We start from the raw sequence: 21972 nt of genomic DNA, 5'->3' as shown, positions 1-21972 counted from the left end.
GTTCGAGTCCCATTTAGCGACTCTAAAGCTCAAAACGCGTCCGGGATTTTGACCGCCTTCCGTGGTGGCCCACTCCCTTGCGTTCCGCGCCACTCCGACGGGATGATGGTCGCCACTGTCAGTACGTCCGCCGTGTTGCACTGTTGCCTGTCGCGTTCGAATCCAAAGTCCTCGACTGCGTTTGGGCGCCCTTCCCACCGCGGGAAAAAAAATGAAACAGACACGCACGCTTTTCGGATGCCGTCTAACGGGCAGGGCATACCATGGCATGGGGCCACCTCGCTGCCTTGCCTGCCGGCACGGCACTCCGAACAGTGCTTTCGCTCTGTCTCTCTCGCACTCCTGCGGCGTCTGGTAAGGGTGCGAGAGAGACAGAGTTCCGAATGAGGGCCCAGGGGCCAGGCCCAGGGCAGACGGCCGCGGCACGGCATGGGCCGAGCCATGGGCCGAGGCATGGGCTCAGGGCAGCCAGCGCCATGGCAGTGAAAGCTCATGGATAGGATGAAAGTAGCGGCATCGACACACGCCAAACAGAAGCCTCCATTTGAATTTTTTCGCGCGCTCTCGGTCAAGGTCTTCGTGTTGCATCCGTGTTTTACTTTTGTACGGTGTTGTACATGGGTGTCTCTCCCGAGGCTTATCAGTTTGAAAATCTCGTGTCGTTGGCAGCTTGCCGTTCCCACCTTGGTTAACGTAGGAGCTTTTCATAAAGCGTACTGTCCGTGTGTCCCTCTTCACTGTAAAAATTTGTTGTCACTCTATGACAAATTCGAGGATGATATTTTCATCACTTTTAAATGATAACAATCTCATCACAAATTGATGATATGTTCATCAAAGCTCCTATACTTATTGTATAACAACTGATGTTTTGATGACATTGTTGTTGTAAGGAAAATTAGCCTTGAAATTGTCACGAAGTGACGACTCAAATTTTCACAGTGTTGTCATGCGCTCCCTTCCTTCTATCTAAATCCATGGGGGAAATTGTCATGAAGCGTAGTTCCACGCTAAGAAGGGCGCAATGTCTTCAAGTGTAGTCGAGTGTAGTTGTACAGACCCGAAGGACAAACAACTACGCTTTAGTTTTGGCAGCGCACTCCGAATGGTGTCGCCCTGAAATCGGTGCGAGTGCGGAAGGGACTGGCCCAGCCTCGGCGCACATTCGCCGTGAGATCTTTTTTCCGCTGAAACAGAGAACACACGAATTCCCAACGGGACTTGCTCCATGGCCCCGCTGCCCCGCTGGCCCGTAATGCGAGTTGAAGGGAGTGGATGGAGTTGGCCGTGGAGTGCGACTTGTTGCGTTCGCACCGACCGAGGGGAGGGGAGGGGGAGACTTGCGAAAGGCAGCGCGAAGGAATTTTCGTCCGGAGGAGCGGCTCAAGGGAACTGCACGAGTCTTGTCCAATGTCCAGCAGCATCGCATGCCGGACATGTCCGCAATATGCTCAAGAAAAACGATGATCGATGCAAGAAAAATAAATTATATTCACTCTAAATGTCTCACGGTGAAAGGTTGCACCAAAATATTATCGTGGGTTATCGCCATAATACAGTAAAAATTCGACACGCGGCGCAGTGATTTTTTAAAAAATGAAACCAGTTATAAGGTCAGCTGCGCCACAATAATTTGGGAAAATGTTCACCATAATATGGAGATTGCCACCAAAAGACTTTCAGGGTAGTGTTAAAATTTATTATCTTTCGCTCACATTGAGACATGAATGTGAGAACATTGTCAGTCCTGGTGGCTGTAAAATATATATACTACATTACCAAGTGGTAGCATAAAAATTGCTGCACACTGTTCCTTACATCATTGTAGCAATCATTTTCTGTCAGATCAACCACATTGTTGTGTACGGTAACACGTTCCCTGCTTGGAGGTAGAGTCACAACGAAACGGTAGAAATTCGTGTCAGTCATGTTTTGCCGGCGTGAAAGCGTAAATTTCTGACCACCAAAATTGACCGAACACGTATTTTTTTTCCCGTTGCCGCCTGCCGGCCGCCTCTGACCGCGCCGAGCGCCCGCAGCCGGGCCGGGCAAAGCCACGGCAGAGCGACGCGGGGCGCCGCCGCCGTCGAGAACCGAAGCGAAGCGTCGGCTGGCGGCGTCCCGCTGCCGACTGACTGCGCGGACGCGGGGCGGGGCGGGGCGGGGCGGGGTGGCGTGGACGCTGGCGTGACGCAGCGCGGCGTCGAGCGGCGTTGTGACCCACATTACGATAGCCTGCACTAAGGAGGAAGGCATCGCCGAGCCTCGCGCAATGCCAGAGCGAGAGAGACGAACGCGCTATATTACGAGCGGGTTTCGGGAGGAGAGAGAGAGAGAGAGAGAGAGAGAGAGAGAGAGAGAGAGAGAGAGAGAGAGAGAGAGAGAGAGAGAGAGAGAGAGAGAGAGAGAGAATGCCGCCGATGGATGGACGATTCGGATTTTCGGGGGTCGAGCCTTCGAAGCAACCCAAGGCATCGCAGAGCAACGGGATGGCCAACCAGGACTCGTTTTCGAGTGCAGTGCCCAATAATCTCGCACAATCTTGATCCCTGCTTCGCCTGCTTCGCTGCTTCGGTTCGGTCCGGGTGCGAATGCTTCCTATCTGTTGGCTGTTACTTAGTGAGACTCTCGTGGCAGCCGCACTCGTGAGAGACCTTCTAGAAGTTTGATTTTTCCAAGAATATTGTATTCTTTTTATCTGAGATCTTTTCTTATTCAAAAGCATTACTCCAAAAAAACGTCTTCCAGGCAAGCAATGAAATTTTGAGAAAATCCAGAAAGGTTTCGACTCAAGTAGCTACGACTGTCGTAATGAAATGCGCTGCCAAGCTCCAGCATTCCTCCAAGTAAAAGCGTCAATAAGGAAGGATAGATCACAGGCAGATTTGGCAGGGTGGCGCAACATCGCCCCGCCCCTGTGCCCAGCAGGCTGTTTCCGACGGGGGCGTTCCGTCTCTCTCGCACTTGCAGGCTCATAGGGCTCCCGTGAGGGTGCAAGGGAGACAGAGCGATGAAGCGGCGTTCGGAGTCAGGAGCGCGTTTAGGAGCGGCGCGCTGCCAAGGCTAACAGATGGCCAAGATAAGGTGCGAGGCAAATCGCAAATATTCTGCACGCCTGCCTGTGCGCGCGTATGTCAGTCAGCCGCTGTGCCAACAAAGAAAGGGTTTTAATTCCTACTGGTCTAACTTGAAAACATAACAGCACAATGACTGTTACTCGTCAAGGTCGATTCCGTTGTACGTTTTAGATCTGTTAGGAAACCTATTTTGTAGGATGATAAAATAACCCTTTGGCAAAAATCCGGTGGTAAGTCTTAGCCACTTAAAATGCTGTCCTGCTCATGACTATCAGTGTTAGTGAGCTAGCAGTCAAAATCTTTCCACCTTCTTATTCACCCTGTTTAATACGCACCCGAAAAAAAAGAGTGCATTTTCATTGCTACAAATGAATCCCATTGTCACAAGAGATGAGGACGGCAACTCAATTTCTTTGGCTGCATCTCACTGCTGATTCGAGTTTGGGGCAGATCCAGAAACAAGTTTATCTCGTCGACACAAGCAGTCATGGGAGATGTCGGTCCTCAACAAAAAAAAAGTATGGACTCATCTCATACTTCTTGGCTTAGCAGGGTTCAGTTGAACGGAATCATAACACGAGAAAGGTGCTGAGTATAAGCAGAATGTTCGTCCATAAAGCCTACACTTGTCTTACTCCCCTCCTCCCTTTCCCCCTCTATGTGGTTGCCGGCCACGCCCCTGGCTACGCCTACGCCACCGCGATACGCCAAGAGGTCCCAATGATAGGGTGCTGTGCTGTGGTCGCGTGGGCCCAGAGGCCAACGTCCCAATAAGAAGGAGTTACTGTTGTCCTTATTGCCCGCTCGGCTGGAGCATTACCACGTCTATGAGCTGCGATAAAGAGAAAAACCGAAAATGAAAGCAATTGTTGACCAACGCGTGGCGTATAGATCTATCTTTCGGACACTGCGAATAGTATTTACTCTCACTTTTATTTCGAAAAAGAAACCCTAGAGAAAGCCTTAGGAACAAAACTCTGCGTACTACAAACTGCCTTGAGTGAAGCTTGTTTTAAATTGGCAGCAAAATTTCTTCGAAAATATTTCTTGAGGTTTCCTTTGTACTTAAATCCAAAGGGGGTTTAGCAAGGTTTTTTTTGCCATTAGTTATTGCCTGCTTTGTGTGACGCTCTGCCAAAAGCAGCGGTGGCAGGAAGGCAATTCGATACGAGTTGTGTTACCGTTTCTCCTCGACCGATTGTAAAGGTGTCGCTTGCAGTCGCTTCTGACAGATCGCGTTTTAATCTCCACCGGACTTTACAGAGCCTCGCACGGGATTAACCCTTTATTTGGCCGATCGCCGGTTTAGGGTGATTACTTTGGGACTGGCGTCCTTGCTCGTCCGTCCCCGCCACGCTCGTGTCACTGACGTTGACACCACATGTGCATGGGTGGCCTGGCTTACCCTGGCTGTTGGCTGACATCCTCGTGACGATGGCACACTGACATGTTTGTGACGTTGTCGATACGCACCATGCAGTCCCTGCTGGTGATGACAAAATCCTCGCAAGTCCTGCCCGACTTTTTCAAGACTTTTGGTGACTTTCTTCTTTGTGACGATGACGCCGCCTGGTGGACTGACATGACATTTTTCGTCACGTCCACGTCCTGACAGCGACAGACCGCCTTGGATGACAACCTTGTGGCATCAAGGACCCCTCACACTGCAAATCCATGGGAAAGTTTCCTCGCCCTGCCAGTAGTGGCGCTCGTTTTCAGTGCAAAATTTCGCTTTTCTGGTCCCGCATTGCACTCGTAGACTGCCGAAATTTGGCATTCCGGTGCCCTGGGGCACCAAATATTGGCCTTCTCAGAGTGATTCGTGGCCAGATGCCCGGGCATTATTGACAGAGCACTGGAGTGGCAGGAAAACTTACGCGCGGATTTGGAGTCCGGCCGGACTGACAGCTTGTGACCTCACCACCGCGCAGCTCTGCGGCACCGAGCCCCGCACCGCACCCTGCCGGGCGGGCGGACATTCCTGAGACGTCGAACTGACGAGTCCATGGCGTTGACGCCACGCTGCGAGTTCTGCTGGACTGGGCGGCCCTCTTTTCCTTTCCCTTTCGCTTTTGGTCACGTGCCGCTCACCTTGCCGGCCGCGCGAGGTAAGGGGAGGGGGAAGGGGGAGGGGGAGGGGAGCAGGAGTGGCCGCGCTGAGGACGCGAAGCACTCTGATAAGCCCTGCAGCCTCGCTCTGACAACAGGTGCAGCCAGCGAGCCGCAGCCCGGCCGGCCCGGCTGGACGAGTTGCCCATGTGCTATTCGTCTCTCTCTCTCTCTCTCTCCGTAACCCAGCACGTGAGTGCGAGAGAGACTGCCGGCCTGTTGCTGCTGGAGGCTCCGCGGCCACTTTTCCCTGGCGCTCATCTTTTCAAAGCGTGGCGGGAAAATGTTTACGATGTAGCTGCTCGATACCGGCATGCAGCTGGAGATCTGATGGCCTGGTTTCGCTGCAGGGTCATTTAGAAGCCTCGCTCGGCCAATTTCATTTTAGCAGAGGAGTCGTCATAAAAGAAGCAGCAGAGCCCGATAGCTGAGCCTCGAGGCCTCTCCGGTCCAGCTGGACTCTGAGCAACGCCGCCGGCGCCGGCACCGTCATTCCGAAATGTAGGAGAAAAATCGCGTATAAAAACCTGACAATTTTTTGTCCTCAACCTGAATGCCTTGGGAACGTGTATATGGAAACTAGAACAAGTTTGTTTAGTGGCTGTACGAAATTGTAGCCCATTCAGCCTATTCAAAGTTAAGCCTTCTTAGGGGTCAGTACAGACGACGGTGCAAACTCGAGTGCAGATGATGCTTCACGATGATGGTAAAGACCAGTGATGACGAAGATGTGGTACCGGAACTAATTAAGACTGCTAAAATCGTCTGCCCCGACCTGACAGAAATATTTTTTTCCGACCGAAGCCTTTATCACTCGCGCCGGTCAGGCCCCAGCCGGCCGTGCCTCCGCTCACTGATTCCGAAAAACTCTTGTCGCGCTGTCTCTGTCACGCTCGTGCGGCGTCGCCTGGGAGTGCGAGAGAGACAGAGCGACGAAGCGCCTCCACGGAACCGCTGGGCCGGGCCAGGCTGGGCCAGGCTGGGCCTTGACTTCGGGTACTGATAGCGGCTGCCGACGCGGCGACGGTCACGAGTGCCTCGGTCCCGTTCGTTCACTCATTCAGACACCCACACGGGATGGGTAATTGCTCTGGGACCGCTGTGCGAGAGAGGGAGGGAGGGAGTGAGAGTGAGAGAGAGAGAGAGAGAGAGAGAGAGAGAGAGAGAGAGAGAGAGAGAGAGAGAGAGAGAGAGGAAGAAGAGAAGAAAAGGACGGGGGAGAGGGGGCGGGCGGGCGGCTGCGAACTCTCACCTTGCTCAAAGCCGTCGGTACAAGGGAAAAAAAGAACGAAGAAGAATGAAAGAAAGTAAGAATGTATCTGGCAATTATAAAGGACACGGGATTCGAAATCTGACCCGGTTGTTGACGTGTGCTCCTGGGCGACGCCTCGGCTGTCTTTTTCGCCTCGCGTCCTGCCTCCGCCGAGCCTCCACCTCCCCGGGGAGCGTCTCCCTGGCTGGCGAAGTGCCGCCCGCGTCGCCGTGGCAGGCCGTGGATCGATCTCCAGGCAACGGAGGAAAATATTGTTTTTCGCAATGAAAACACTCCGTGGAATTAAAATTATTTTCAATGCTTTCTCATTGGAATTGGCTCATGTGGGTGTCTACCGCGTATAAACCTCACCATAGGTGTTACTTTACACTTCAGTTCAATCAAACCTTGGGACGAGTTCGACCGCTTACGGAGAGGCTTTCGTCAAAATCAAGATAACTTGCAAGGCGTGTTTCGGAGCTCGCTCTGGCCGTCGGTGGCTGGGAGGCAGTCTATGCTGTGACGCGGCTGTGGCGATGGCTGAGGCGAAGACGGTGTGACAAAGCTGTGACAAGCCGCTGAAGCCTTGTGACAAGGATGACGACTCGGTGACGCGGAAAGCCTAAGCGGGCCGAGCTGTGACGCCACGCCGCCGCCCGGTACGGCAGAGGCCGTGACAAGCTGTGACAGCCAGTGACACGCCCTGTGACGGCCGAGCGCAAAGTCCTCGCGGCGGCGTTCTGGAGCCTTCCTTTCCAGTGGCGCGACGACGGACTGACTGTTACTTTCTCCAGACCGGCCGGCACCGCACCGGCCGCGCTGCGCACACAATAAACACTTTAACGCATTCCTCGGGGACACTCCGACACTAACGGTGGCGTGGCTTCTTGCCGCCGAAACGGCGACAAAATGGAGCCGCTGTACTCGCGCAGAAATGGAGGGGGGGGGGGATTTACTTCCTCTAATTGCTGCTATGTGGCTCCGCGCTGCTATCTCGCGAGGTCTGAAGACTCCGCGGCCAGCTGAGACAACAGGGGCACCCGCCAAAAGACACACCCAAAAAAAGAGGACGGTTGTCGAACCAATAAAATTTACTTGCAACAATTTTAAGTGCTAGACTGTCAAAGACTTACAGGGAAGCTCCATACTACGGTGACAGTTCTCTATATTATGGAGGTGCAGCCGACTTTGTAACTCATCTTTGAAAATTATGTGCACCCCGTGTAAATATTTCTTGTGTATCGTGAACAAAATCTCCACCATATTATAGCAAGCAGCCGTTCATCGTAAGTCAAAGGACAAAATTCCCTTGTTGCTTTTTTATGGTACAAGAAACTGCTTTTTCGGGTGCAATAATAGCGAGTCTCGCATGGCTTTCGGCGGCCCGACACAGCGAGGCGGAGCCAATCACTGTGGGAAAAAATGACAGTAAATCCTGTAGTGATTAGTACAGCTGTCACTGTAGTTCAGAGTACAGGATTTACAGTATATTTTTTACAGGATCTACTGTACTTTGTACGGGATTTACTGTTAACACAGGAGTGGAGTACGGAATATCCTGTACCAGGTACAGTAAATGCTGTAACCAGGCACAGTAAATACTGTGTCCTGAACTACAGTAAATCCCGGCAAAAAAATTAACGGGATTTACTGTGTTTTTTTCGCACAGTGTCATAGCATTGAAAGAATAAAGTCGTTCCCCGTCCAATTTATTGGCGCCGCCCGGTCCTCGTCTGCGTCCATGGTGACGTGCCCAGTGAAAAATGGGGCGCCCGTCGGGAAAATCGAATTCGACTCACCCAAGTCGGAGATCAGTCTGTAGGGCCAGTGAAGTTGAGTATAAGCAACAAGACACATTTGTTGATAGTGTTTGGGTGAAATTTCTTAGCCACTGCACATCGAACCTAAACCAAATTTCCTGTAATAAATATACAATTGTTTTTTTTTAAGAAAAATATAAAAAGTGAGCTGAAGTAAAGTTCTTAGTCAGGTGTCTTTTCTGATACAATAAGCTTAATTTGGGTGAAATCAACTCTTTTCTTATGTAAATGAATCATTGAAGTTGACTCCGTTTTCGCAGCAGCCTTTACGCCATAGACTAGCAGCCATTCTCACCCCCTCTCGCCCTGCGGGGATCGCACCAAAAGCATCTTAGTCCGGAAGGCCTTACAGTGCGAGTGTGTGAACGTCGCGGCCACTTCGAGAGGTCGAAAAAAGGAAGGCGCCCTCACGTGGCTTACGGAAAGTCCCCGGCGTGGCATCACGCACACTGTGCACACGCAACGACTAGACGGTCGGGCAACACAAGGGGTCCGCGCCAGTCTGCGCCAACAGCCAAGGGACAAGCTTATCACTCCGAGCTGCAGACTCATTCCGAGAGCCGTTTTCGACGCTCTGTCTCTCTAGTACTCATGGGGCTTCCCGTATAGGTGCGAGAGAGACAGAGCGACGGACTCGGAATCAGTCTACTGATAGTGTTGGCGGGCCTGCCGTCGGCCCAGCCAAAGGCCCAGCCAAAGGCCCAGCCAAAGGCCCGGCCCTATTCGGACCGTTATCCGGGGCTTTCGTCACGGATTTCACGGTGTAATCTGCACGCTTGTCCCATCCGCAGTGAACCCACACGGGGGAAGAGCGATAGGTGCCGCTCCACTTTTCCGGTTTATTTTTTGTCCCCCCCCCCCCGTCTCTCTTTGTCTCTCTCTCTGTCGCTCTCTCTCTCTCTCTCTCTCTCTCTCTCTCTCTCTCTCTCTCTCTCTCTCTCTCTCTCTCTCTCTCTCTCTCTCTCTCTCTCTCTCTCTCTCGGCCGGAAGTGGTCGGGTGGCCATCTCGATATGCTCAGGCACACACCAGTCACATTATTGTCCGAGGTGCTATACCCACTTCGGGAATCGTGGGGACTTAAAATTGCGGAAATAGTTCCAAATTCATCGTCCTGCTTCGCGAGTTCTTCGCAGTGTCCCCGCCGCCCCGCAATACAATAACAATCTCGACGGCGACGCGTCGATGTGGACAAAAACTTGTCCTTGCCCGGCGTCGCCCGGTACTTTTGTCGGTGAAGCAGCTGCTCGGAGCCAAGGCTGCGGAGGCACTGCTAGCCGCGCCGCCAGGCCAAGCGGCCAGGCCAAGCGGCCAGGCCAAGCCGGCAGGCAGCGCGCCGAGGACGCCGCCGCGTCGCTGCCGGACCGGAAGAGCTGCACATCCTGGGTGGGCGCGGAGGTGTCGCGGCGTGGGGGAGGCACGGGGAGGCAGCAGTGGCTCGGCTGTGGCGTCTAGCCCGTAATGGTAATGTGAGCTTGGACGTGCCCGCTGCACGTGCATGCCGTGCGGGCTTGCCTACCCTGAGTTCGTCAGGCGCTCTGGCGTGCCGCGGGCTTGCCTACCCTGAGTTCGTCAGGCGCTCCGGCGTTCTGCGGGCTTGCCTACCCCGAGTTCGTAAGGCGCTCTCCCCTGTGAAGGGCACTCTAAGTGCGTCCCGAGCGCCCGCATCGACAGCCCCCATGTGACTCGCAGTGTGCTCGCGCCGTGCCGTCACCTCTCGCGCTATTTTCTCCCTGCGCGGCGCTGAGCGGCCTTTGCAACCGCAGATACAGCTATCGGGCCACCTGCACTGTGCGATTCCGCGCACCGCATTTCGTCGCGCTGTCTCTCTCGCAACCCTGCGGCGCGCCCCGTGAGAGCGAGAGGGACTGTTTCGGAATCAGTCTGCAGGCCGGGCTTTGCGGCCAAGATGACTAATCAGAGCCACGCGGCGTGTACTTGTACAGGCGGCCGGGTCCGGCCGGGCCCTCCACCCTCGGGCCCTTGACGGCCTCGGCGGCGCTTTGACCAATCAGAAGCCTCCATTTCGCGTCCCGTCCTGATTGGGGCTGTGGGCTGATTGGCGGAAAGCACCGCTCAGCCGAGCGGATGCGGGTGGAGGTGATGTCGATGGGTTTCACTCGCAAAACGCTGCACAGTGGGCCAGCAGACCGGCACAGGCGGCCGAAACTCTAGAGGCGTTTTGAACTCCAGAGTCTCTGAGTCGAACCGAACGTGTGATCCTACCAATGGATTCCTCGTTTGAAGAGCAATCTATTGGTGGGGCCACACACTCGGTTCGAGTCCCATTTAGCGACTCTGGAGCTCAAAACGCGTCCGAGGTTTTATCCGCCTCCACTGGTCTTCTGGCACTATGCGCTGTTATGCAGCAAACGCGCTGCTGGTTAGGTTGAGATCGTTTTTGTTTTTTGTTATTGTTCTTTTTGGCACATGAAGCCTTTACCTTAAATATACATAAATAAGTACATGTTGTGTGCAGTGTCAGCTTTCTTTACTGTAGTCAACAGTCTAAAAAATTGGCGACACCATGCAGACATAAACTGCACGTCTTAAAATCTGTGGCTTGTCTCGTTTTGAGAAGAGTTGGCGCCAAACACACGTCTCGTGCGGCTTTCTGGACACGTATTTGCGGTCATTTAGGCTGACAAGAGCGAGTGGCACTTTTGAGGCCGCTTGTACGCGCCGCTGGGGCAACGCAACGTGCAAGAGCACGCTCGCTCGCTACACTGTTTGCCAAGTACTGGTCGCTCTTTATCTGGATGCCTGTCAAATCACTCTAGCGGTTACTTAAACGCGAGATCAGATGACAAAAGGCAATTGCGCCTCGGTCGCGCCCCGCCTCTTTGCGCCCGCCCCGCCCCGCCCCGCCCCGCCCGCCTCGCCCGCCCCGCCCCGCCCCGCCCCGCCCCGCCCCGCCTCGCCCCGCCCCGCCACGCCCCGCCTCGGCGACGACCAGGCCGCCAGTAAAAATGGTGACCAAAAATAGACTGGTCGAGTGACTGCTAATCAGTCGGAATCAGAAGGCCGGCTCTCCTGCGATGCGGGCTTGATTCACTTTGGTCCCCCGACAAGAATAAGTTGCCTTTTTCGCGCATTAATAAAATGTAGGACATTGTCTCGGCTTCACTTTTTAGGCTGCGCTGGACATTTTGAGCGAGACCTTCGTGAATCGGGAGAAGCTTGGCTTCAGTACTCTTGCCTCTGTGTGCAAGGTATCAGTTCCATAATCGTCAACATTTCTCACCCTGCTCTTTTCTTTCTCAACTTTGACTCTGATATTTGTTCTCCAAAACAAAGCAAGGAAACATTCTGAGCTTTGGTAATATTTTTGTTTTGAAATAAGGGACCGAACGAAGCAGGATTCCGAGTATCGAAAACAGGCGGCCTGCATGCAGAGACAATGGGCGGCCGATGATTGGCCTGATGGGCACCGACAGTGAGGGACGGCAGCCAGGCCGGCCGGGCCTGCCTATGCAGTGCATGCGCTTCCAGTGTACTCTGCATCAGGCCGAACTGCTTCCAAGCCCAAAACAAAACATTTCGGAATCAAAACACGAAACAAAGGGTTCTCTCCTGCGCGCCGCACAGTGGACCCGAAGACCGGCGCAGGTGGCCAAAACATTAGACGCGTTTTGAGCTCCAGAGTCGCTGAACAGGACTCGAACCGAACGTGTGACCCCACCAACGGGTTCCTCGTTCGGAATGCAATGCATTGGCGGGGTCACACGTTCGGTTCGAGATCTTTTCATCGACTCTGGAGCTCAAAACACGTCCAGGATTTTGACCGCCTCCACCGGTCTGCTGGCCCACTGTGCGGAGTTGGTGTTTGGTCAGCCGCAGACGGCGGTTCATCATCACGGTAGTGCACGAGGGGGTCTTCGAGCTCTGTGCCTCGCAAAGGGAGGGGCACTGGGCCAGGAGGGTGCCGTGGTGGCGCAGACCCCCTGCCAAGCATAGGCAACCAGAATATGTTCTGTTACGTCCGTTACATGACAGCGCGCGTGGGTCTCTCTCTCTCTCTCTCTCTCTCTCTCTCTCTCTCTCTCTCTCTCTCTCTCTCTCTCTCTCTCTCTCTCTCTCTCTCTCGCACACACACACACACACACACACACACACGAGCAGCAAAGGATACATGCCTCATGCTTTGGGATACGCGCGCCAAAGAGTCTTGTCGTGAAGGTGCTGGCATGGCGTGTAGGGCGGGCACGGCGGGCAGCCTCTGCTGCCGAGTGATTCTGAAGCTTCTTTTCATCGCCCTATCTGGTCTCCCTCGCACCTCCAACGGGATGCGGCACGAGTGCGACGGAGACAGCGCGACGAAATGCCTCTTCGGAGTATCCGCCTGCTGGGCGGGCCCTCTGTGTGAAACTGTTGGCCAGACCACAACCTCGTGACAAGCGCGGCAAGAGTGCAGTAGGCAGAAACCCGCCTTCCCCAGCAGTGGGTCAGAAGACCATAGTTCAGGTGGACGTCACTTAAAAACGCGGTTTTGACCTGTAGAAGAGTCCGGGGCTGCTACCTAAAACACGAAAACATCCGAGTCTTTGAACAGCAACGCTACCAAACGATACCAGTGGACTCAACGTTCGAAGGGCAGTCCCTTGTCGCCTTCATGCCCTTGCGAGGACTCCGACTCCACAGCTCGAAAGGTGTCCGCGAGCCTAGCGCGTCCAGCGCGTCTAGCCAGGTCTCCAGGGCCACTTCCCCTCCCCTTTCGAGGCCTAGCCAGGCCCAGCCAGGCCTAGCCCTGCAGCGGGCGTGCCAGCGGACGGATTCCGGAGAAGCTGCTCTGTCTCTCTCTCTCTCTCGCACCGATACGAGCCGCCCCATGCGCGCGCGAGAGAGAGACAGAGCGCAGTGCAGGCCCGCGGCTCGCGGTGTCGACACCATCCGGCTCGTAAATAAGCCGCGGATGGATGGCGGCCTCTTCAAAGTTGGCAGACTGCGGAGTCTCTCTGTCTCTCTCGCTCCCGCGGCCCGGCCGCCGCCCCGTGCGGGGGTGCGAGAGAGACAGAGAGACTGGCGCGACCAGTGATGATCGAAGTCGGAGCACAACAAGCAGCGCGACGGCCAAACTTGGCGCCTTCTGCGCTAATTGAGGACTTGCGTTTCCGGCAGGCTGTCTCTCTCGCACTCGCAGGGCCGAGCCGTGGCGGGCGGCGGTGCGAGAGAGACAGAACGACAATAACGATGTTTGGAAATTGGGCTGCTGGTTCGGCGGCCGACGCAACCGTGGTGGTATCTTCCGGCCCGGCACTCGAACACACAGCGAGTTATGCCGTGAGCGGGAAAATTTGAATGGCGACGCTTGGTGTGGCGGGGCGGGGCGGGGCGGGGCGGGGCGGGGCGGGGCGGGGCGGGTGGACAATGGCGGCGGAGAGCTCCCGGACGGCAACCGGCGCGGACGACGCGGTGACACGACTCCACGGGGCTTTTGTCCCGGCCGTCTTGACGCGACCCGGCAAAAGGCTAGTCGTCAACAAAGTTTTGGCAAATAAGTTTTGCCAAAGTCTCGCCTAAAGTGGACGGGCAGCTCGCTTAGAGGGGAGGGTGATCGCTCTCTCTCTCTCTCTCTCTCTCTCTCTCTCTCTCTCTCTCTCTCTCTCTCTCTCTCTCTCTCTCTCTCTCTCTCTCGTCAGTCTGACTCTCTCGCACTCATAACGGGACGCTCCGCGAGTCCGAGAGAGACAGAGATGACCGTCCGCTCGGAATCAGTCAGCAGGGGAGCGAGAATAAGAAGGTTCCGGCGAGCGTCGTCGCGTCTCTGACCGTTCCCCGACGGGCTTCGGCGGGGACGTCCTCTCAATACATCGTCTTGCCATTCATGCCGTGCTACGCGTCGTCACGCCGCGCCTCGCCTCGCCTCGCCACGCCATGCCGTCCCACCGCGACGAAGCCTCTCTTTCATTTTCACGCCGTTGCCTCATGAATTATGAAGCCGAGTGCATGTGACAGTGCGAAGTGGCAAGACATCAGCGTGTGCAGCCTAAAGTGGACACTTTTTTACGCCGCGTGTAGGCGAGTGCCTCTCGCGTGTGTGAGTGTGTGTCCGTGCATGTTGTTTTTTCAGTGTCGCGGCACGTGAGCGTTTCTTTGTGGCGGGAGTGGTGCTTTTTGTTCGGATTTCGCCGGTCGCCCTTTCGCATATTTGCGCGTGTTATTCGTCCGCGCGTTTGGCGGAGGTGTGCCGGGACTCTGTGGACCCGCCGGCCGCTGCGGACGCGTATCAGTCATAAAAGAAAGAAATGGCCCTGTCGTCGGTACTCCGCGCGCGAGGGACCGCCCGTACGGCCGGCGTGAGGGTCGCCGGGGCACGGGGTATCGCCGGATCGTTTCGCTGCCGACTGATGCACTGTACTTCCACCGGCCTGACCGACCACTCCCCTGCGTTATGGACAAACTCCGGACGCATTGACAGGGCCATTTCTTTAGATGCCCTTCCGTACTCTCGGACAGGGACTCGAACTGCACTGTGCCGAAGAGAGAAGATACAGCTGCTGGAGTGACCTTTTTTTGCGGCGTGCTCAAGCCCGTATTTCGTGCGAGGGGTATTGATGGGGTCAGTAGTTCTTTCGCGAGTGACAGTTTGTAGTGGCGGCTCGGCCACCATCTGGTGCGTTCATATGACAGGGACGCAGCGAGGTCTCTTTGGCAGAGGGCGAGTCAGAGAGAGAGAGAGAGAGAGAGAGAGAGAGGAGAGAGAGAGAGAGGCAGAGGAAGAGAGAGGGGGGCCGGAGAGAGGGAAAGAGAGTGCATGTCATGAAGCAGTGTACGAACAAAGTGTATTTGCGCTGCGCACGCCATGTGTGAAAAGTAGTGTTATATTTGCGAAGGGCTGCTGGCGCTGTGCTGGCGCTGTGCTGGTGCCGTGTGCGGACCGGCGGGTTGCCGAGGTTCCCATGGAAACGCTGCCCAGGGAAGGCCTGGCGCGCACCCTTCCACAAAAGTCACATTTTCGGCGGCCGTTACTCTGAAAACACGAGGAAAACAGCTCCATTCAAACGACAAAAAAACCCAAAAAACACAAACGAAAAACAGTTTTGACTTTTGTCCTTGCAAGGACCGGAGTTTCTTCTTCCGTCTGAGAGGATCGCAAGTCTGAAATTCGGGAAAATGGCGAAGTTTTGTCGCCGCCGGGCACCCCCCCCCCCAATCCTCGTGCACGGAAAGGGTTGTCAAAGGCAAAGGCCGTCATGGTGGAGGGGGGTGAAAAAAATCCGCGTCTGCCACGCGACGCTGGACCCGCCGACGTCCAACCTTTGAGGCCTGGCCACCGCCGCCGTTGCTTTGAGAAGCGCAACGACCGGCATGGCAGAAATACACATTTAAATTGAACCGGTACGTAGTCAACACGCGCTTTGCCGCGGCGCACTGAGGGCGTTGGAAGTGTGCGTGGACAAGGGGTAGTTCAAACCAATGAGCTCTTCCAGTGCGCGAGGGGGAATGTCAACTTTCAAAAATACATAGACCTAAGCGAGCTGGACAGTGTTGGTGCGAGCCGAGCTGTGGTTTGCACCGCCGGGCCGTGCCCCCAGCGCGCTGAGCCGTGCCGAGCCGTGAGGCATTGTTGCTATTCTGTGCGCTGTACCCAGGGAGGGACGTTTTACGTACGTTTTAAAGTACTAAAGGTATCATCTGCTAAAAAGAAAACTGTTGATACTGGACTGCCCTCACCGGCATCCGAACCTCGGTTCCTGGATCCGCAGTTCGGTGCTCCTACGCTCGCGGCCATCGCACCGCTGACGTTGTAGCGCGTCTGAAATGGCACGGCGTCCACTCGACAGCGGCGACCGATTCATATTGTTTCGCTGAGCGACGCGTGACGAGCCGAGCGGCGCCGAGCGGCGCCCAGCCGAGCTCGGCACAGAGCGGCCGGCGCGGGCCGAGCCGAGCCGGGTCCTCCGGCCGGGCGACGCTGCACTGCGCGCCGCGCTCCGCCGCCGACAGTGTGCCAGCCAGTCCAGTCGCTATGAACCGTCCGAGTGCGTCGCGTCGCCAGCCCGCCGCCTTGTTGTTGTTGTTGTTGCTGCCTTGCCCCGCCGGCCTCAAGGCCCCGGAGTAGTGCCCAGTGTGTCGTCGCTGGATGTGCCCCTCGCCTTATGCACGCGCAGTGCCTTGCAGTGCACCGCCGGCCGGAAGCGTGGGTGCCGATCAAGTGCGCGTTGCAGCTGCGCGGCCGTTATTGTTGTTGTTTTGATCGCGGATGACGTGGTGATCACCGGGACTCGCCGCCGCGCTGCGCCGCGCCCGGCCCGGCCGCCGCCAAGGCGCCAAGGTGCACCAAGGCTGCCGCCATGCCCGTCAAGTGGGGGAGGATCCTGCACCCCCACATGCCCCACATGCCCCACTTCCCCCACCTCCACTTCCCCCACCTGCACCTCCACCACCACCACCACTCGCCGCACTCGCCGCTGTTGTCGCCTACCCTGTGAGTACTACACTGCAAAGTTGGTGCTAAAAAGGCGTGTGACCCCACCAATGGACTCCTCGTTCGTAGAGCAATCCATTGGTGGGGTCACACCTTCGGTTCGAGCCCTGTTTACCGACTCTGGAGCTCAAAACGCGTCCGAGGTTTCGACCGCCTCCACCGGTCTTCTGGCCAATCCACTGTGCCCCTCCGGCCACCACTTGCCAAGTCCCCGTTGGTCCCCGTTGTCCGGCGAGGCACGTCGATGAGGGGCGTCGGAGCGATTTGCCTTTAAAAGGAACTGAGCTCCTTGTGTGCGGTGTGGTCGCGCTGGAGGCGTGCGGCCAGATAGCGAAACTTATATGGGCGTGCCTCCAGCGCCTCCAGCGCCACCGGCCTGGAGCAACGCCTCGCCTGGCTGAGTAAGTCGTAAAGTGTAGGAGAGCCTGAGCCTCTAACCCCCTTTTTATGCAGCTCGATCCTCTCTCATATGTTGCATCGCCCGCGAGTTAAGTTTTTGTTGTTGCTTTTTTTTTTGCGCCCGGGGACTGGAAAGCGTTTTGCTTTTGTTTTTTTTCTTACACCCGCAGTATAACGCGGGCCGTTTATGAGATGACTGACAGCGCGGCGCTTCTGCCACCGTTTCCATCCCTACCCCGTGGAAAAGTTGCCTAGGCCAGTGGTTCTCAACCTTAGGGTCGCGACCCCAAGTGGGGTCGCGAAAAAATTTTAAGGGGTCGCGGCGAGGTAGCTGGGGTCGTGTTTTGGGCCGATTTTAAGCAGCTACTGCGTCTGATCCGAGGCGGGCATTTTGCTCCCTCAACGGGCAATTGGTCTTTGAACCTTCCTTTAGCATGCCTTTGTTACGGAGTGTGATTATCAGTCTTAGTTTGGGAGCAGTATTGTCTCAAAGTTTACCAAAACGGTCAGAAATGTCTTTGAAAAATCGTGTTTTGGGCCGATTTTAAGCAGCCACTGCGTCTGATCCGAGGCGGTATTTCGTCCTCCTTCAACGGGCAATTGGTCTTTGGACCTTCCTTTAGCATGCCTTTGTTACGGAGTGTGATTATCGGTCTTAGTTTGGGAGCAGTATTGTCTCAAAGTTGGCCGAAACGCTCAGAAATGTCTTTGAAAAACCGTTGTGACTGTTTTGGTCAACTTTGAGACAATACTGCTCCCAAACTAAGACTGATAATCGCATTCCGTAACAGAGGCATGCTAAAGGAAGGTCCAAAGAACAATTGCCCGTTGAGGGAGCAAAATGCCCGGCTCGGATCAGACGCAGTGGCTGCTTAAAATCGACCCAAAACATGATTTTTCAAAGACATTTCTGAGCGTTTTGGTCAACTTTGAGACAATACTGCTCCGAAACTAAGACTGATAATCGCATTCCGTAACAGAGGCATGCTAAAGGAAGGTCCAAAGAACAATTGCCCGTTGAGGGAGCAAAATGCCCGGCTCGGATCAGACGCAGTGGCTGCTTAAAATCGACCCAAAACATGATTTTTCAAAGACATTTCTGAGCGTTTTGGCCAACTTTGAGACAATACTGCCCCCAAACTAAGACTGATAATCGCACTCCGTAACAGAGGCATGCTAAACAAAAGTCCAAAGACCAATTGCCCGTTGAGGGAGCAAAATGCCCGCCTCGGATCAGACGCAGTGGCATGCTAAAGGAGGGGTCCCGTGGGGTCGTGAAACTTTTCCTGGGGGTCGCGGAAATTTTTGGCTACAAATTTGGGGTCGCGAGCCGAGAAAGGTTGAGAACCGCTGGCCTAGGCCCTCCCCACTTTCCCACAGCTCTTCTGCACCACTTACCCCACGCGTTTCTCCACTTGCGACACTCTTCGTCACTCCCCTTTTGAGCCACTCTTCATTCTTCTCCACTTGCTCCGCCCTCCCCCCAACTTGCACCACTTTCCTCCACTTGCGCCACTCTTCTCCCACTTGCGCCTCTCTTCTCCCACTTGCGCCTCTCTTCTCCCACTTGCGCCTCTCTTCTCCCACTTGCGCCTCTCTTCCCCACTGACGCCTCTTCCCTTGACTTTTCCCCACTTCCCCTGCTCTTCCCCACTTGCGCGCCTCTTCCCCACTTTCCTCCACTTGCGCCCCCCTTTGCCCCTCAGCCCGCATCGCCCCTTTTTTGCAGCTCCTTTCAATCCGGCTCGTATGTCTCACACGGGATGTGCAGGCGACAAAGCGGGAATGTCCTGCCCCGGTCCCGCCCCGCCTTGTCGCGCCCCGCCCCGCCCCACCCCCACCCCGGCCCCACCCCGCCCCACCCCGCCCCACCCCGCCCCACCCCGCCCCGCCCCCTCCCCGTTTTTTTACGGCCGTGGGCCGGGCCGGTTTGGCCTGGACTGGACACTGCAATACCACCCCTTGAATGCCCCGCCCCGCCACATTCAGCCGCGGTGGTCGCGCTTACATGCCAGGGCCTGAACCACGAGCAGAGAGAGAACGCTCCGGCGAGGCGGTCAGAGAGAGAGAGAGAGAGAGAGAGAGAGAGAGAGAGAGAGAGAGAGAGAGAGAGAGAGAGAGGGAGGGAGGGAGGGAGAGGCGGAGTGTGGAGTAGGGGCGGGTCAAGAAGAAAGGCCCCTGGCCCGAGGGTAGCGGGGGCAGTTTGGAGCAGACAGTCATCTGCACTGCGGGGCCAGGGCCGCTAGGGCCAGGCGGGGCTTTTGAAGGCCCCACTAGCGCCGCCGCGCTCAGCCAACTGGGAATGGCAATGGAAGTTTCCCTCCGGGAGTCCCGGACCGCCGCCACCACCACTGCTGCTCCTGTCTCTTTCTCTTATTTTGAGCGCAGCCTTTCTCTTAGCGTGTCCGATACGGGCGAACCGCCCCCGTGGGGCTGCAAGGCTGAAAACGCGCGCACGCCTATGGTGTCTTTGTTTGAACGGACGCCTGCCCCCCCCCCCCTTCCGCCGCCACAACCTTTCCTCGCCCGAAGGTCCCATCTACCCGCCCCGCCCTACGCACCCCACCCCCTCACCTGTTTGTGCCGCCCCTGGTGGAGATATTGGCGCCCTGCCTCAACGTGAAACCAACCGCACTCCGTCAAGGCGTAGGGCCTACGGGCGGTGGAGGGGGTGGGGGGAGGAAGAGGCTTTGTTGCCTGTTTGCGGAAGAAGAGCTGGGGGTGGGGCGTCGCGGTCTCTCTCGCACTCGCGGCCCGGACCGCAGGGGGTGCGAGGGAGACGGAGCGGCGTTCGGCGTCGGTCTGCGGGGTGGTGCTGGGCGAACCGGGAAACCTGGCGTCCTGGTTATTGTTTATCAAGCGAGCCATCTGCGGGCACATGGCGCCGTGACGGGCCGCCGTGTTTGGGGAGGCGCCCTCCGCGCCCTCCGGCCTCGGCGAGCCGTTTCCGAGGCAAGCATTTCTCTCTCTCTCTCTCTCTCTCTCTCTCTCTCTCTCCCTCTCTCTCTCCCTCTCCCTCTCCCTCTCCCTCTCCCTCTCCCTCTCCCTCTCTCTCCCTCTCTCTCTCTGCTTCATCCACGTCACCTTTTTCATCCCCCGTCCCATCCCTATCCTCACTCGTCACTATCCCCCCCCTCTCTCTCCTTCTCCTCCACGCCCCCTACTTGATCCTGTTGACGGCTGCCTCCTCAACCCCCCGCCCCCTCCCCCCTTCAAGTTTCGAGTTGGAATTGCCACAATGTTAGGTGTGTGCGTCGCGCTGTAAACTGGCAGCAGCCGCACGGAGAATCTGGCGCCAGAGAAGTTGATTTCTTGAGCCAATGTTCGCCCCGACGTCATCCTTGACGTGCGTGTGGTGAGGATGTCTAAAACTTTCGCTAGGTTTGTTGAACCTTGTGAATTTTGCTGATATTTTTGGTTAAAAGTCTTCTGTACTTTATAAATTTGTGGCGACGGAATCAGAAAAATTAATGTAAATTTTATTTTTTTTCCTTTAAGAAATTTATCTTTCCTTTTTCTCCTTTTTTTTGAAAGTTTGTTCAGTTTTTTCTTTTTTCGTCAGTAAATTCTAAAAATCCGGTCGAAGTGGGCGGCGAGTACCCGTCCACCCGGCCGGTCGGCCGTCTGCTGAATGGACGCGTCTTTGTTTGTCGGCGCTGCTTGGCGCTGCTTGGCGCTGCCGGGCGCTGCCACGCTGCACTCCGAGCTGCACTCGGTGAAGGGCAAGAGGCGGTCCGACGCAAAAGCCGCCACCATGACGCGGCTCCGGCCGGCCGGGTCGACGCGCCGGCACACTGAGAGGCGTTTTGGCCGCTCTGTCTCTCTGGCACCCATACGGAACGCCCCATGGGTGGGGTAGAGACAGAGCGACGAAGACGACTCTCGGAATCAGTCTGCAGGCCGTGATGCGTCGTGCCGTGTCTAGGCCTGCCTTGCCCTGTCGCGGCGAGCCGCCCGACGTTCCAGTGTGTTGTCGTCTGAAATAACCATGGGGCACCATGGCCACGTGGGGCCCTAGTCATGCAGCGACCATGGGCTTTGTGACGGCAGTGTCCTGACTTTGGACCGGGCGCGGCGACGGACGGCCTAGCCGTGGGCAAGGCGCGTGCGGCTTGTTCAAAAGTTGTACGTCCCATTTGTCCGAACGCCAGTGTTCAAGGATGTATTAAGCAACAGGCATCAAACTTGCTGGAGGTATTCATATAATCTAGATGACGCGCAGCCTCTCTTTCCACCTCCCACACTGTCCCACCCTGCACGTGGCGATGGGAAAGAAGGAAAATGGGAAATTGAGAAGTGAGCTGGCGATGACACCGAGGGCCTTTCCCGTGACCACGGCGAATAAATTCTATTTTCAGCGCGTTAAAATAAAATTGAGAGAAATTAGCATTTTTATTTTTTGACAAAGTTCTCCTAGGCTTGCACATTGGCCTCTCCATAAACTCCAGAAATTCCTCCGGGCGCCCCGCAGCGCCCCGCCCCACCACGCCCCACCCCGCCCACGGGGTGTCTGTGTTGGTAAACAGCACGTGCTGACTGGGCAGTGTGCGGGGACAGACGCCGCGCCACGCCGCGCCCCGCCCCGCCCCGCCCCGCCCCGCCGCGCCCCGCCCCGCCCCGCCCCGCCCCGCCCCGCCCCGCCACAGCGACCGCGCCACTCCCCGCCAGGCTGCGCCTTGCCAGCACCGCTAAAATTAGTTATTTTTGTTCGCCAAGTTGGCTGCTTTGAGGGTCCTTGGTGCGTTGGCACGGCGGTCCGACGCGCGACCATTTTTACAAAACGCGGCAAACACGACGGCCATCGGCCTAGAGTGTAGCGCTCCAATGGAGCCTTTTTTTTGGACGGATGAGAGGCGAATGCAGAGGGGCACGCGGGTTAAAAAATGTTA

General features: G+C 56.2%; 1 protein-coding gene across 10 annotated transcripts in view; it reads left to right on the top strand.

Annotated features, from left to right (window-relative positions):
- LOC117640294 (TLD domain-containing protein 2) overlaps window positions 1–21972 on the top strand; it is a 156562-nt gene that overhangs the window by 33374 nt on the left and 101216 nt on the right. For 3 of the 10 annotated variants that reach the window (XM_034376660.1, XM_034376669.1, XM_034376662.1), the window contains exon 1: window positions 16547–16684. The exons of 1 other annotated variant lie outside the window; for it this stretch is intronic. In XM_034376660.1, coding sequence (XP_034232551.1) covers window positions 16551–16684 — 134 coding nt within the window. In that variant the 5' untranslated portion in view covers window positions 16547–16550. Of the gene's footprint in view, window positions 1–16546; window positions 16685–21972 lie in introns of those variants that run through there. 6 more of the 10 variants (XM_034376661.1, XM_034376670.1, XM_034376667.1 and 3 more) reach the window with 5 other exon arrangements.

Source organism: Thrips palmi, unplaced genomic scaffold (genome assembly GCF_012932325.1).
Source record: "Thrips palmi isolate BJ-2018 unplaced genomic scaffold, TpBJ-2018v1 HiC_scaffold_12, whole genome shotgun sequence".
In the NCBI taxonomy this organism is placed as follows: Eukaryota; Metazoa; Arthropoda; class Insecta; order Thysanoptera; family Thripidae; genus Thrips; species Thrips palmi.
Note: the sequence above shows the minus strand (reverse complement) of the source record. Positions and strands in the feature narration are given on the sequence as shown.